The 15,365-nt window shown below is 49.2% G+C and overlaps 2 protein-coding genes across 4 annotated transcripts; one reads left to right on the top strand and one right to left on the bottom strand.

Annotated features, from left to right (window-relative positions):
• Positions 1-32: 32 nt before the first annotated feature.
• On the bottom strand, positions 33-5,563 carry aarsd1 (alanyl-tRNA synthetase domain containing 1). 3 transcript variants are annotated; one of them, XM_080517525.1, is made up of 11 exons: positions 5,435-5,563; positions 4,949-5,077; positions 4,487-4,646; positions 3,912-3,969; positions 3,658-3,814; positions 3,443-3,559; positions 2,474-2,755; positions 2,260-2,351; positions 1,030-1,084; positions 865-959; positions 33-795 (listed from the first exon to the last, which is right to left on the bottom strand). In XM_080517525.1, the coding sequence occupies exons 1-11, from the start codon at positions 5,471-5,473 to the stop codon at positions 666-668; spliced, it is 1,314 nt and encodes a 437-aa protein (XP_080373651.1). In that variant the 5' UTR covers positions 5,474-5,563; the 3' UTR covers positions 33-665. The 3 variants fall into 3 exon arrangements, with proteins under 3 accessions (XP_080373651.1, XP_080373650.1, XP_080373649.1); XM_080517524.1 differs by lacking the exon at positions 33-795 and having other exon boundaries at positions 835-2,351; positions 2,474-2,540; positions 2,625-2,755; XM_080517523.1 differs by lacking the exon at positions 33-795 and having other exon boundaries at positions 835-2,351.
• Positions 5,564-6,367: 804 nt separating this feature from the next.
• LOC308145243 (histone acetyltransferase KAT7-like) lies at positions 6,368-14,478 on the top strand. Its single transcript, XM_080516610.1, is given in 15 exon segments — positions 6,368-6,503; positions 8,478-8,628; positions 8,724-8,972; positions 9,089-9,171; positions 9,816-9,899; positions 9,982-10,023; positions 10,025-10,081; positions 10,610-10,720; positions 10,800-10,991; positions 11,068-11,157; positions 11,550-11,690; positions 11,787-11,880; positions 11,971-12,117; positions 13,201-13,307; positions 14,288-14,478. Coding segments are annotated over 15 exon segments (1,668 nt in total). The 5' UTR covers positions 6,368-6,485; the 3' UTR covers positions 14,390-14,478.
• Positions 14,479-15,365: the final 887 nt, after the last annotated feature.

Genomic DNA, 15,365 nt, shown 5'->3' with positions numbered 1-15,365 from the left:
CCTCCAGAAAATGTCAAATTTGGGCACAAATTCACAAAAATCTGTCATTTTCCCTCCAAATATCCAACTTCCTGTAGAGTTTCCAGTACAACTGTAAGACGGCCTTCAAAAAACACTACTAATAATAATAATAGTGCTAAAATCTTATATTTATTCAAGGAAAACCACAGAATTAAGGTCGACTCAGCAAACAGCGACCATATTTAAATTAAAAGACTTTTTTATAACGTCCTTTTAGCTTTTGGTGAAAATGTTTCTCTCCGAGATCAGCAGAATAATAAAAACATGAATAAATGACTTCATAAAGCTCAAACATCAGTCGAGGTGTTTAGATATTTACCATCAGGGAGTTTGAACCTGAAGATCAATAATCAACATAAACAAACAAGTTTGAACACGTGACGTCACGAGACGAGACCCTCACGTCGTTTAGCGATCGCAAAACACAAAAAAGCATTTTCTGTTGTTTTATTTTGAAAAATCGAGTCGTCAGCAGAAGTTCAATCCTCCTTTAAAAGTCCTTTTCACCGGCTTCAGTTCGCCGTGTTGACAAACGTCACGTGATCAGATCGTCTTCGAGACGATCCCGACGGCGAAGAAGAACAAAAGCTTCCCGGAGCAGATGTTGACGGCCAACAGGAAGTGGTCGACGGCTACTTCCTGTGTCACTGCTGCTCGGCGGCGAGGCGTTGGCGGAGGAAAGCCTCGAGCTCCGCCCTCCGGCTCAGGCTGCCGGCTTTGCCCTGGAAGCGCCCGTTCTTCGCCGCCCCTTTGCCCTGCAGCGACTCCAGCACCCTGCGGAGCAGAGCCACACGGTCAGCGCAGAACCGCCACGCCATGGCGCCGCCGCGCCGGTTCCCTTACCGAGGTTCCAGCTCGGCCAGCGGTCCAGCAGGTCCGGCCAGGAGGAACAGACCGGATCCCTTCTCGTCTCCCACCGTCAGGAAGACCAGCGTCTCCTGCCGGCGCCAAGGTCAACTCCGTCATTCAACCGTGACGCCGCGAGAATGGAACCGACAACCGTCTTACCTCAGTGTTGATTTCATTGGCGACGATGTTCATGAACTCGTTGTCGCCGTCTTTTCTGGAAACGACAAGTTATAGTGACGACGAGACAAACTGAGCTTCGGAGGAAAGTCCTTCATTGTGGCTGGTTTCTCAACGTAACGTAGCATAGCGTAGCATAATGTAGCATAGCATAACATAACATAGCATAACGTAACAGAACATAGCATAATGTAACATAGCGTAGCATAACGTAACATAACAGCATATTGTAGCATAATGTAACAACGTAACAACATAGCATAATGTAACATAACGTAGCATAGCGTAACATAATGTAGCATAGTGTAACATAATGTAGCATAGCGTAACATAGCGTAACAATGTAACATAATGTAACAATGTACCATAATGTAAACTTAGCGTAACAATTGAGCAAAACCATGTAACATAACGTAGTATAATGCAGCGTAACATAACTTGGCGTAACGTAACAGCGTAATGTAGAGTAACATAGCGTAGCATAACATAACGTAACGTAGCGTAACATAATATAGCATAACATAACGGAACATAGTATAACGTAGCATAACATAACGGAACATAGCGTAGCATAATATAGCATAGCATAACGTAACATAACGTAACGTAGCGTAACATAATATAGTGCAACATAACGTAGCGTAGCATAATGTAGCGTAATGTAGCATAGCATAACGTAACATGGCATAACGTAACGTAGCGTAACATAATATAGTGCAACATAACGTAGCGTAGCATAATGTAGCGTAATGTAGCATAGCATAACGTAACATGGCATAACGTAACGTAGCGTAACATAATATAGTGTAACATAACGTAGCGTAGCATAATGTAGCATAGCATAACGTAACATGGCATAACGTAACGTAGCGTAACATAATATAGTGCAACATAACGTAGCGTAGCATAATGTAGCGTAATGTAGCATAGCATAACGTAACATGGCATAACGTAACGTAGCGTAACATAATATAGTGCAACATAACGTAGCGTAGCATAATGTAGCATAGCATAACGTAACATGGCATAACGTAACGTAGCGTAACATAATATAGTGCAACATAACGTAGCGTAGCATAATGTAGCGTAATGTAGCATAGCATAACGTAACATGGCATAACGTAACGTAGCGTAACATAATATAGTGTAACATAACGTAGCGTAGCATAATGTAGCATAGCATAGCATAGCATATGAGGCTGATTCACATACTTGTGGAGGCTGAAGAAGTTCCCTCTGAGTGGATCCTGGTTGAAGTTGTGGGCGACGAGGACGGCCACGTCTCTCAGGAGACTCAGGTTCGTCTGGAAGAGCATTTCTTTTTAACTTATAATACTCTATTTGTAAATGTTTCTGGTGGAAGTTCTAAAACCACGACGCGGTTCGGTTTCCCTCCCAGACGAAGGTTGACTGAATCGTCTCTCACCTTGTGCAGCAGCTTGGCAGATTTCTGCAGTTTGTCCACGGCGTCCACGTGCTGCTCTGCTCCCGTCCTGCAGGACAAACACCGTCTGGTTTTAACCTGCGGCGTCGCCAGACGGCTGCAAACCTTCAGTTCCTTCAGACTCTGGACCGACTTGAGCAGCGTGACCAGCGAGCGCTCGGCGGCGTAGCTCCTCTCGGCGTACTGCAGAACCCGGTTCCCCGCCAGGAACCGCAGGTTGGTTTTGTTCTTCTTCCCTTTCTCCGTCCCCAGAAACTTTATGGCCTGAAGGAGGAAGAAACACAAAATGAAAACATTTATTCAGATCAGTGCCGTCAAAAATGCTGCTTTCATTTAAAAATCTAAATCTAATTTAAGTTTTTTTTTAGCATAGTTTTGTTTGCGTGAATGAATGAATGAAATGTATTTTTTGAACATGATTATTAGTAACAAAACATATTTTATAGTAGAAAATAAGTCAATTAAAAGTCTCAGCATGTTGAAAGCTAAGCTAACTTAAGTTTGTCTTCCATTTTACACCTCGAACTCTGAAACGGCTGTTTACTGTCAAGATGTCATCATTTCTCCTTACTGAGGAAAACCTAATCATTTCAGGTACATTAGTCTGAAAATAAGAATAAAGAAAACAACAACATATAATGTAAATAAAATACTTTTTTTTTAAATATATGCAAAATGGCAAAGATCAGACTGTATGGCGATTCAAGTCAACCTCTTGAAGAGGAAATGAGACGTTTGTCTTCATTTATGTACTTTTCTAAAGTAAACATTTTAAAGCTTGTTTTGAGTTGCGCAACGTGTTTGTTGTCTTTGATTGTTGCAGGAGACGATTCCACAGAGACACATTATTCAGACTGTGACAGGTTTCCTCTCCAACTTGGTTTTTTTTTTTTAATTCCCCAATTAAAAAAAGCAATTAATGAGTAAATGTGTATTTCCGTGTTGATTTACCTGTAAGTGACTGAGGTTGGCGACATGAGTCCCACAACACATGTTGGTGTCGACTCCCTCGATGTCTACGACCCTGACGGGGCCGGCGAGGTCCTCAGGGAGCCCCCGACTCCTCACCTGGGGGGCGGGGGGGGGGGGGGGGGCACATATACACACACGCTCGGTCACACACTGGTCAGTCCCCGTCACCAGGTCATGACGATCCCTCCACACACCGTCTCCACAGCTGGATCATCTGGGGACAGCAGCTGGACGCTGACGGGGACGTGAGCTCGGATCTTCTCGTTCACGGCTTCTTCCAGGTCTTTGATCTGAGCAGCTTTCATACAGGGGGTGTCCAGTTCAATGCTGCTCCTCTGACGGCCCAGTTCCCTGGGGGGGGGGGGGGGGGGGGGGAGAGAGAGAGGGGGAGAGGTGAAGCTAAGAGCCAGACAGAACCACAGGGAGGAAACATGCAGCAGTGAAGTACCAGGATGTGGTCTTGAATCCGAACATGGACTCTGCCAGCGCCGTGACCAGATGTTGAGCTGGAGGAGGAAGAGGAGGAGGAGGAGGGAGGAGGAGGAAGAGGAGGAGGGAGGAGGAGGAAGAGGAAGAGGAGGAGGGAGGAGGAGGAAGAGGAAGAGGAGGAGGGAGGAAGAGGAAGAGGAGGAGGGAGGAGGAGGGAGGAGGAGGAGGAGGAGGAAGAGGGAGGAGGGAGGAGGAGGAAGAGGAAGAGGAGGAGGGAGGAAGAGGAAGAGGAAGAGGAAGAAGAGGAGGAGGAAGAGGAAGAAGAGGAGGAAGAGGAAGAGGAAGAGGAAGAGGAGGAGGAGGAAGAGGAGGAGGAAGAGGAAGAGGAGGAGGGAGGAGGAGGAGGAGGAGGAGGAAGAGGGAGGAGGAAGAGGGAGGAGGAGGAAGAGGGAGGGGGAGGAGGAGGAGGAGGAAGAGGGAGGAGGAGGAAGAGGAAGAAGAGGAGGAGGAGGAAGAGGAGGAGGAGGAGGAAGAGGAAGCATCAGAACGGCGCCTCCAGCAGGACGGAGGTTTTTTCCTCCTATACTTTGCTACCTGAGTGCTGCTGCATGTGGTCGAACCTCCGCCCCCAGTCCAGCTTCACCTGCACCTCCTGGCCCTCCTGCAGGGCGGAGGCCACCAGGTGCAGGGCGTCCGGGCCCTGCCGGGTCACCCTCAGAACCTCCACGTCCCCAATCAGGCCGCGGTCGTCTGGCTGGACACACCAGGACACGATCAGGAGACGTCCCAACAGCCATTGATGTGGAAATCAATACTGATCAGCTCTTATTTACGTTTGTAAAAAAAACACGACGTGTTCCAAATGATTCTGAACTTTTTCCTCTTCGGGGGGAAATTCAGAAGTTCTCCACCTTTTCAGACAATCCAAACTGTTCTAAAGACTCCTGACTAACAGTTCCTCTTATATTTATGAAAACAAAACGTAGATGTGACATCTATAAACTTCAGCTCAGCAGGGGGTCTTGGCGTCAGGCTGACAGGGTTGGTAGGACTTACTTGCCCCCCTCCCTCAGGAAACAAGATCGTGTCCTGCAGTTTGACGTGGAAACCTTGAATAGTTTCCTTCTTCCCATTGACTTCATGCTGCACGTCCGCAGGACAGCAGGACACCACAGACGTCACGAACTGGAAGAACAATAAAAGACGACATTCAACAAACTGCAATGCAGCTTTTTAATCGTTCTACTGTGTCAGTTTGCAAAACTAATGAGCAGCGAGGCAGTTTGTCAACAGCAGCAAGAAGTAATGCGACACTTTACAGCCCGGCGAGTAACGATGAATGAATGGGTTTATTTTATTTTTACTTTTAATGGTTTGGAAATAATAGGAGCAGGACAAGTGTGCACGCGATCCAATAATGTGTGAGATTAACGATGACATGAAGTGGAATCTGGTTTAAAGAGAAACTGATCAGTTAGCAGCGATGCTAAGCTAATCTCTTCTTCTGCGGTTCCTCCTGCACGTCGATCAACACATTCGTACCTCCGTCATATAACAGTCTCGCTGACACTGGAAAGTCATTTTGTCCTGGAACAGAAAGAAACGCTTTCTGTAAAAACAGATTTTATGAGTGACAGAAGCGCCACCGACGAGGACGGTCCGGAAACTACGGCGAGCGACTCGGAACAAACTTCCTCTTCTTCGGTTTGAGCTGCGAGTAAAGGTTGACTACCGCCACCTGCTGGACTGGAGTAATGATCAGTTTTCCAAGCGAAAAAGAAAAAAGAAAATAATATAATTTGGAGGCAAAAAAAACCTTCATGCGCTTCAGAAAAAGTCGAAAATCAAAGTAGACATTTGTTTTTCACGGAGATTCGCGGAGATCCCTCATCATTTGCCCATATGGATGTGAAATAACATTAAATCACTTACTTCTGACTATATAGAGTTGTTTACTGCTTAAGGATATGTGATTTTACACAGGATTAATAATAACACGTTTAATAAGCACCCGGGATCATTTGATGAACTTCCGCGACAGAAAAACGCTGCAGCTGCACTTTGTCTTCTCCTCCTGACACTGATTAAATAACACTGACAACGACACTGTGTTTATGAGCTAATTTCTGTTCTAAAGCATCTTTTTTAACACTTTATTAAACCGCCTGGAACGCGCTGGCATCTGCATGGACGGACTTTGTAAAAAAAAAAAATTAAAAATTGCTGCGAAAAAAAAAACTTGACTTTAATTTTCGACTTTTTCTGGAGTGCATGACGGTTTTTTTTTCAGCCTCATATTTAATCATAGATGCAAAGAGAACATTTGATTAATTTTAATTTAACTGTAAGGTCTGAGTTGTTTTTTGTCTGATTAAAGTGAGTTTTTCAGTGAGCTGCGTTGCGGTCGTCGCCCCCTGGCGGCCTGGCGGCGCGTTGCATCCTCTCCGCTTTGCGCGTGGACTGAGGGACCATACATATGTAACGTACAAAATAATGCATTAAAAAAGCATCTAATAGTTTCCTCCATCCCATCCTCACCGCCTCCGGGTTGTTTTCTACTTGTGACCTTGTATCCGTGATAAATAAGGGGATCATGCCTCGAAGACGACAGGTAAGAACGAATGTAGGTCGGTCGACGGGCTAATGCTAGCGGAGTTAGCAGCTCGGCTGGCGGCTCCCACCAGACTCCGTTCAAAAACCCCAAACTTCAACGTCTTGGAACCGAACCACGCCGGGAATCTCGATCCTTTTTACACACGGAACTGGTTTTGAACTCCGTTTCGGGGGAAATAAACGTCCCGCTGAGTTCAAAGTAAATCAGATTTAATTTCCCGCTTGTAACAACGTGCAAGTTAAGCGTTTATTTAAATGTGTTTAAATACGTTTTATTTGTTTTGCACATGCCGAATTCATTGTGACTGTACAGGAAATGTGTCCCGGTGCTTCGTGCGTGTATTGATATCGTAAGTGAAGCTCATTTTCAGCATTAAGCGTTAAATTGCTCAGGTCGTCGGTGCAGTCTGGTGCCTCCTCTGCTAACGCGACATGCTAAGCTAACAACAATAAAGGGCTGCGCTCCAGCTCAGGACTTTATTGTGTGAAATGCAACTGCTAGATCCTACAGCGTCGTTTTCCTCGTTTGGAGGAATGTGTTCATTGCCACAGTGACGTGATGTAGTCGTTCGAAAGTTAGTTCGGCGATCAGTTGAGTTTAGCCTCCAGGAGAGCAGCTAGCGGGGTGCTAATAGCTAGCGGGGAGCTAACAGCTAGCGGGGAGCTAACAGCTGATCGTGGCCTCGACCTGCAGAATGAAAGCATCGTTCTGCTGCAAACAGTAGAAAACACAGACAAAATCCACACCTGCCGTTTCAATGGTGTCTTTATGGTCCAGATTTGTACACAATATCTTTGGATTTAAGAACACTTGTTGAATACTGTTGTATATTATGTATAGTACTAGGCACTTGGACATTTTTTTCAAAATGGTTTAAAGGCAGTGATCTGGGTCTGGCTGAATAAAGCGTTCTGACATGAAAACAATGACACCTCATTTGTTGAAATCGGGCAATCCAAACCAGAGTTCTGCTGTTTTCAAGGAGCAATTATGGCTAATTAGTGATCAGTAAAACAAATTAGAGCAATAATAGAAAACTGTGATCTGAGTTTATTGTAGTTCTTTGCACAGCTGTTAATCTGGAAATAATAAAGATAAATTGATCCAAAAAAAGTCATTTCCATTTTGAGCCCTTCATTTGACAAAATTTTAATTCATTTAATTCATATTTTGTACATACCTGCCCAAATAAATATATATATATATATATATATATATATATATGGAGCCTCGGTCCCACTGCAGTTCATCCTGGAGGGATGTAAGGAGGCAAGGCCACCCAGAGAGGGATGTAAGGAGGCAAAGCCACCCAGAGCGCAGTCCTGCTACAAATATGGGCGCAGCGATTACACAACAATAATAGCATGAAGAACGTAGAATTTCTGGACAGCAGCTCAACTGGTACCTGAAGCCGGGAGCTTCCTGTACCTTTCACAGTAAAACTGCTGCGCTGTGAAGCGCCGACACTTCCAGGAGGTTTATTGTGAAGTTATTGAGAGGAGCGCAATTTATAGGGAATCACACGACAACTCAAGGACATTAAAGCCACAACGCTCACACTCATGGTTCTAACAATCCCAGCTGAGAGCTGCAATGCATTATGGGAGTTTGTTTGTGGTGTTTTAAATGTAATTATTGGGGGTTATGTTAGGTTTGTAGTGTTGGTAGTAATTGTGTTTTTGTTGCTTAGTTCATGTAGTTTAGTTTATTAGTTGTAAGTCGTCAACCAACAGTGAAGAAGGTTTAGTGTGTCGTGTCTTCCTGTGGGACTGTCAAAATAAAAGCGTGTGGTTCTCTGGGTGTTGCGTTCAGTGTTAAACGGGACCAAATGGCTCTTTGAGCATTAAAGGTCGACGACCCCTGATCCACATCATCACTGTTGGTCCAGAACACTGGACGGCCCGTTCTCACTCCTGATTTTGCGTCTGGTGTGATTGTCCCCCCCCCCCCCGCCCGCCCCCCCCCCGACAGAGACACATGGCAGGAAGTGGTTCTGACGGCACCGAGGACTCGGACTCGTCGGCGGAGCGAGAACAGACCAACAGCTCTGAGAGCGACGGGAACCTGCAGAAGAGGCAGCGCCTCACCAGAGCCTCCACTCGCCTCAGCCAGAGCTCTCAGGGTCGGCCCCCGCCACCTCGCCGCGCCAAAACCCTCGCCGTTCCTCCGCCGTTCCCCGTGTGGTAGTTTGACGCCGTCTCTCTCTCTCTCCAACAGACACTCCCGACCTGAAGCGGGCCGCCGACCACGACGAGTCGCCGCCGCTGACGCCCACGGGCAACGCGCCGTCCTCCGAGTCGGAGCTGGACATCTCCAGCCCCAACGCGTCCCACGACGAGGGCCCGGCCAAGGACCCGGCCAGGGGGGACTCCGACAAGGACCTGTCCCACCGGCCCAAGCGCCGCCGCTGCCACGAGACCTACAACTTCAACATGAAGTGTCCCACGCCGGGGTGCAACTCCCTCGGTGAGGCTCGACGCGTCGAAGCTCATGTTTCGCCCGTCGGAGCTCGTCTGCAGAACGGTTCCACAGAACGGTTCTTCTCTGAAGGAGGAGTGACGACCTGTTCTCCGTCTCACCAGGTCACCTGACGGGGAAACATGAGCGTCATTTTGCTGTGTCGGGGTGTCCTCTGTACCACAACCTGTCTGCTGACGAGTGCAAGGTCTGTGAACACACACACACACACACACACACACACACACACACACACACACACACACACACACACACACACACACACACACACACACACACACACACACACAGACAGAGTCACACACACAGACAGAGTCACACACTCTCACACACACAGACTCACACACACACACAAACAGAGACACGCACACTCACACACTCTCACACACACAGACTCACACACACACACACACACACACAGACAGAGACACTCACACACTCTCACACACACAGACTCACACACACACACACACGCGCGCACACACAGACAGAGACATGCACACCACACCACACACGCGCACACACCACACCACACACACACACGCACACCACACACACACACACACACACACACACAGACACCCGTCTGGTCCAGCACAGTGGCGTTAATTGGCGTATAAAACACAAAACGTTTCTATGATGAGCTTCTTGTTCGAGACGCTGCTGCAGTTTGATCTTTGTTTTCTCTGAAAAGAACAAGTTTTGTTCAGTAAAAAGCTTTAAACATGAATGTGACTCGTCTCAGACTCCGACACGTCGGATCAGAAACGGCAGGTTGTCGTCATGAACTCGTTTGTTTTGCTTCCCTTCATTCCTCCGTCGTCCGTCCAGGTCAAAGCCGTGAGCCGCGAGAAACAAGAGGAGGAGCTGAAGGTGCAGGAAGAAAGCAACTCGCGCCACGCGACCCGTCACCAGGTGAGCCTCGTCTCCTGTAGCGTCCACCGTGAGCCGGCGTTGACGTGACGGAGGAATGGGACTCATGGGGTTTTGTCTCCAGACTCCCACGTCGAAGCAGAGCCGCTACAAGGAGCAGGTGGCCCGAGCTGAGGAAGGGGCGGAGCTCTGGCCTGCAGAAGGAGCAGAAGGACAAGCACATGGTACGTCCCCGACACGTCCCCCATATGTCCCCGACACGTCGTCCCGTCCCCGACACGTCGTCCCGTCCCCGACACGTCGTCCCGTCCCCGACACGTCGTCTCTTCACCGACACGTTGTCCCGTCCCCGACACGTTGTCCCGTCCCCGACACGTCGTCTCTTCACCGACACGTCGTCCCGTCCCCGACACGTCGTCTCTTCACCGACACGTCGTCCCGTCCCCGAAACGTCGTCCCGTCCCCGACACGTCGTCCCGTCCCCGACATTCGTCTCTTCACCGACACGTCGTCCCGTCCCCGACACGTCGTCCCGTCCCCGACACGTCGTCTCTTCACCGACACGTCGTCCCGTCCCCGACACGTCGTCTCGTCCCCGACATGTCGTCCCGTCCCCGACACGTCGTCCCGTCCCCGACACGTCGTCCCGTCCCCGACACGTCGTCCCGTCCCCGACACGTCGTCCCGTCCCCGACACGTTGTCTCACTCACTTCCTGTTCTGCCGCCTCGCCTCACGTGTTTCCTGCTGCAGGAGCATCGACAGACTCACGGGAACAGCAGGGAGCCTCTGCTGGAGAACATCACCAGTGAGTACGACCTGGAGCTGTTCAGGAAGGCCCAGGCCCGGGCGTCTGAAGACCTGGTAGGGACTCGCCTTGTCTCCGTCTCCGTCTCCGTCGGGACGTGAGTCTTAAACGAGGTTCCCGGTTGCTCCGCTGCAGGAGAAGCTGCGGATCCAGGGCCAGATCACCGAGGGCAGCAACATGATCAAGACCATCCTGTTCGGCCGCTACGAGCTGGACACCTGGTACCACTCGCCCTACCCCGAGGAGTACGCCCGCCTCGGGCGTCTGTACGTCTGCGAGTTCTGCCTCAAGTACATGAAGAGCCAGACCATCCTGAGGCGACACATGGTGAGGACCAGAGACGCCGGGACGCCGTCTGCTTCGGACCGCAGTTGGACCTGAAGGTTCCGTTTGTGTGTTTCAGGCCAAGTGTGTGTGGAAACACCCTCCGGGCGACGAGGTGTACCGCAAAGGCTCCATATCCGTGTTTGAGGTCGACGGCAAGAAGAACAAGGTTCGTCTTCCACAGCTTGACTTCGGGGTTTTTTCCGCCAGAAAAGGACCAGGTTCCAGTTCAGAGCCGGGCCCAGATTCAGCACCACCGAGGCCCCGGTCTGGCCCCTGACGGGGGTTCTGCCGTGTCACCGGCTGGGGGCGGAGCTACCGCTGAACCGGCGTTCTGAAACCTAACAGCCAAACCAAGATGGACGTGGAAAAAAACCAGAGTGCGTTGACGAGACCGTCTCCCGGTCTTTGGTCTTCGTCCCGGTTCAGCCCAGACCCGCTGGTTCAATTCCTCTCTGTCTTGCTGCTGGTCCTCCAGCAGGTCCTGACGTAGCGTCTGGCTCGGGTGTAGACGACGACGTGTCGCCGTCGTGAAGTGACGAGGTGATTTTCGCCCCACAGATCTACTGCCAGAATCTCTGCTTACTGGCCAAACTCTTCCTGGACCACAAGACTCTGTACTACGACGTGGAGCCCTTCCTCTTCTACGTCATGACGGAGGCCGACAACACCGGCTGCCACCTGGTGGGCTACTTCTCCAAGGTGAGCAAGGTGAGCGCCGCCCCCCCCCCCGGGCAGGACTTTCCCCCTGAACGAGACTCGACCTCTAACGTTGGTCTTGTCTGTTTGTGGCTGAAGGAGAAGAACTCCTTCCTGAACTACAACGTGTCCTGCATCCTCACCATGCCGCAGTACATGAGGCAAGGCTTCGGGAAGATGCTCATCGACTTCAGTATGTAGCCGTCAGGAGTCACCCCCCCCCCCCCCCCCCCCCCCCCCCCCCCCCCCCCCCCCGCGCCGCTCACCCTCTGCTGTTGCCCAGGTTACCTGCTGTCCAAGGTGGAGGAGAAGGTGGGGTCTCCAGAGCGGCCGCTGTCCGACCTCGGCCTCATCAGCTACCGCAGCTACTGGAAGGAAGTGCTGCTCAGATACATGTACAACTTCCAGGGCAAGGAGATCTCCATCAAAGGTGGGCGGGGGGGGGCGGCGGCCATGTTCAAAGGTGGGCGGGGGCGTCGGCGGCCATGTTTTCTAGTCCAGTGTTTTTCAACCTCTGGTGTTCTCGTCAGGGAAATTATCACAGTTCACATTATTTTCTAAAAACCCTTCACTCTCACAGCGACAGTGTGTTGCAGAGTAATCCTGTATAAATACTCTTCACCACTAGAGGGCAGCACAGAACTTTGCCGGTGAAATGTAAAGTGACAGACGTCAGTGTGGTTCATCTCCACCTCCTGCTACCATCTTGTATCAAAGTACTGTGTCAGTGACAGTGATGGAGAAGTTTTTGAAAACCAGGATCTCAGCTCTTCATCCATCAGGTCCAGGTTTCACACTGAGGGAGGCACTATTAAAAAAAGTCCTTGCTTTCTGGATTTACTGGATTCCTGTTGATCAAACTCTGATGAGAAAGACTTTATATTGTTAATAGAGGCTACAGAGTTTATCATTTTAACATGTTCAGGTGGAGGTGTGACTCCAGAGTTTTACAAAGACAAAGTGTGTCTTGACTCAAAAAGGTTAAAACCCTGATCTAGACGATCAGCAGGCGACCACTGAAGCCGACGTGACGCTACTTGTGTTGACGCTACTTGTGTTGACGGTACTTGTGTTGACGGTACTTGTGTTGACGGTACTTGTGTTGACGGTACTTGTGTTGACGGTACTTGTGTTGACGATACTTGTGTTGACGGCACTTGTGTTGACGGCACTTGTGTTGACGGCACTTGTGTTGACGGTACTTGTGTTGACGGTACTTGTGTTGACGGTACTTGTGTTGACGGTACTTGTGTTGACGGTACTTGTGTTGACGGTACTTGTGTTGACGGTACTTGTGTTGACGGTACTTGTGTTGACGGTACTTGTGTTGACGGCGCTTGTGTTGACGGCGCTTGTGTTGACGCTGCTTGTGTTGACGGCGCTTGTGTTGACGGCGCTTGTGTTGACGGCGCTTGTGTTGACGCTGCTTGTGTTGACGCTGCTTGTGTTGACGCTGCTTGTGTTGACGGTACTTGTGTTGACGCTACTTGTGTTGACGGTACTTGTGTTGCAGAGATCAGCCAGGAGACGGCGGTGAACCCGGTGGACATCGTCAGCACGCTGCAGTCGCTGCAGATGCTGAAGTACTGGAAGGGGAAACACCTGGTGCTGAAGCGACAGGTGAGACTCGGGGAATTTAATCTAAGAAAAGAACGACGGGTGGTTTTAGTAAAACATTCACGTGTTGACGTTGGTTAATTGATTGTCACTAATGGAGACGCGTCAAAGTGATGACGGCAGCTTTAGATTCATTCAGATGTGATTAGAATTGTTTATTATTGTTTGTTATTGTCGTCCACTCGCTGGCCCGTTTCCACGGCAACGATTTCAAGTGAACATGCACAACTTTTTGGATGTTGGTTTCCGCGGCGCTGCGGCTCGGAGCGCAACTTTTTGAAAACGGCGGAGCTGTGTAGGCGTGTGACCGGAGGAAACGCTGCGGCTTCGCCGGCACACGAGGTTCTAGTCACCAGTTCTCTGGTCGGAACGTTTCCTCCGCGCTGGCGGGACTCCCGGGCCTCCTGGGAGGTGGGGCTTTTATTTTGACAGTCACCGTGAGAACAGTCCCAACTTGGTGGCTTTATCGTGTGTCTGTGTCTCGTTTCAGTAACTAAAGCTAACAGCAGCACCCCCTAGTGGCCCGGCATGGAATCTACCTGCTTTACACCACGCTGAAGTGGAACTTCTTAAACTTCCTAAACTTTTTAAACTTTTTAAACTTCTTAAACTTTTTAAACTTCTTAAACTTCTTAAACTTCTTAAACTTTTTAAACTTCTTAAACTTTTTAAACTTCTTAAACTTTTTAAACTTCTTAAACTTCTTAAACTTTTTAAACTTCTTAAACTTTTTAAACTTCTTAAACTTTTTAAACTTCTTAAACTTTTTAAACTTTTTAAACTTCTTAAACTTTTTAAACTTCTTAAACTTCTTAAACTTCTTAAACTTTTTAAACTTCTTAAACTTTTTAAACTTGATCCTTTCTGAAGCGTTTTCACTTGAAACGTCGTCGTATAAACGAGTCCTGAAGGTGTTTGAAGCCTGACGAACATTCGTTCATTCATTCATTCATTCATTCATTCGTTCATCTGTTCTCTTTCAGGACCTGATTGACGAGTGGAAATCAAAGGAGATCAAACGAGGCAACAGCAACAAAACTATTGATCCAACATCACTAAAATGGACGCCTCCTAAAGGGACATGAGCTCCTCCTCCTCCTCATCCTTCCTCCTCCTCCTCTTCCTCATCCTCCTCATCCTCCCCCCTCTTCCTCCTCCTCCTCTTCCTCTTCATCCTCCCCCTCTTCCTTCTCTTCTTCCTCCCCCTCCTCCTCCTCCTCTCTTCCTCTTCTTCCTCCTCTTCCTCCTCTTCCTCTTCTTCCTCCTCCTCTTCCTCTTCTTCCTCCTCCTCTCTTCCTCTTCCTCCTCTTCCTCCTCCTCTTCCTCCCTCTCCTCCTCTTCTTCCTCCCTCTCCTCCTCTTCTTCCTCCTCTTCCTCTTCCTCTTCCTCTCCTCTTCCTCCTCTTCCTCCCTCTCCTCTTCCTCCTCTCCTCCTCCTCTTCTTCCTCCTCTTCTTCCTCCTCTTCCTCCCCTCCTCCTCCTCCTCCTCTTCCTCCCCTCCTCCTCCTCCTCCTCCTCCTCCTCCTCCTCTTCCTCCCTCTCCTCCTCTTCTTCCTCCTCCTCTCTTCCTCCTCTTCTTCTTCCTCCCTCTCCTCCTCCTCTTCCTCCTCCTCTTCTTCCTCCTCTTCCTCTTCCTCCCTCTCCTCTTCCTCCTCTCCTCCTCCTCTTCTTCCTCCTCCTCCTCTTCCTCCTCCTCCTCCTCCTCTCCAGCCACAAGTAGCCTCCAACCATCAACGAAGATCGCTGCTCTTTTTCCTTTCAACACTTTCGTTCCGTTTGTCTCGCGCTTTATTTTGTACTTTTATATTTTACTTCCTCTTTGTACTTCAAGCGTCAGACGTGTCCCGGGTCGACGTCGTTCTGAGGACCCCCCCCCCCACCACCACCACCCCCCCTTTTTTATTATTTTTTATTTTTCCGCTTTACGACGTCGACCAAAACTCTGAATGTCGACTGAGACGTGGAAACATGAACGTTGCTTTGCTTCCAGGTTGTTTTTTTATTTCGTTGAGGAAACGTGCATTTTGATGCTGCTGGTTGTTGTTTGAGTGCCGCAGTGACG

This window comes from Blennius ocellaris (genome assembly GCF_963422515.1).
Source record: "Blennius ocellaris genome assembly, chromosome: 21".
NCBI lineage: Eukaryota > Metazoa > Chordata > Actinopteri > Blenniiformes > Blenniidae > Blennius > Blennius ocellaris.
Note: the sequence above shows the minus strand (reverse complement) of the source record. Positions and strands in the feature narration are given on the sequence as shown.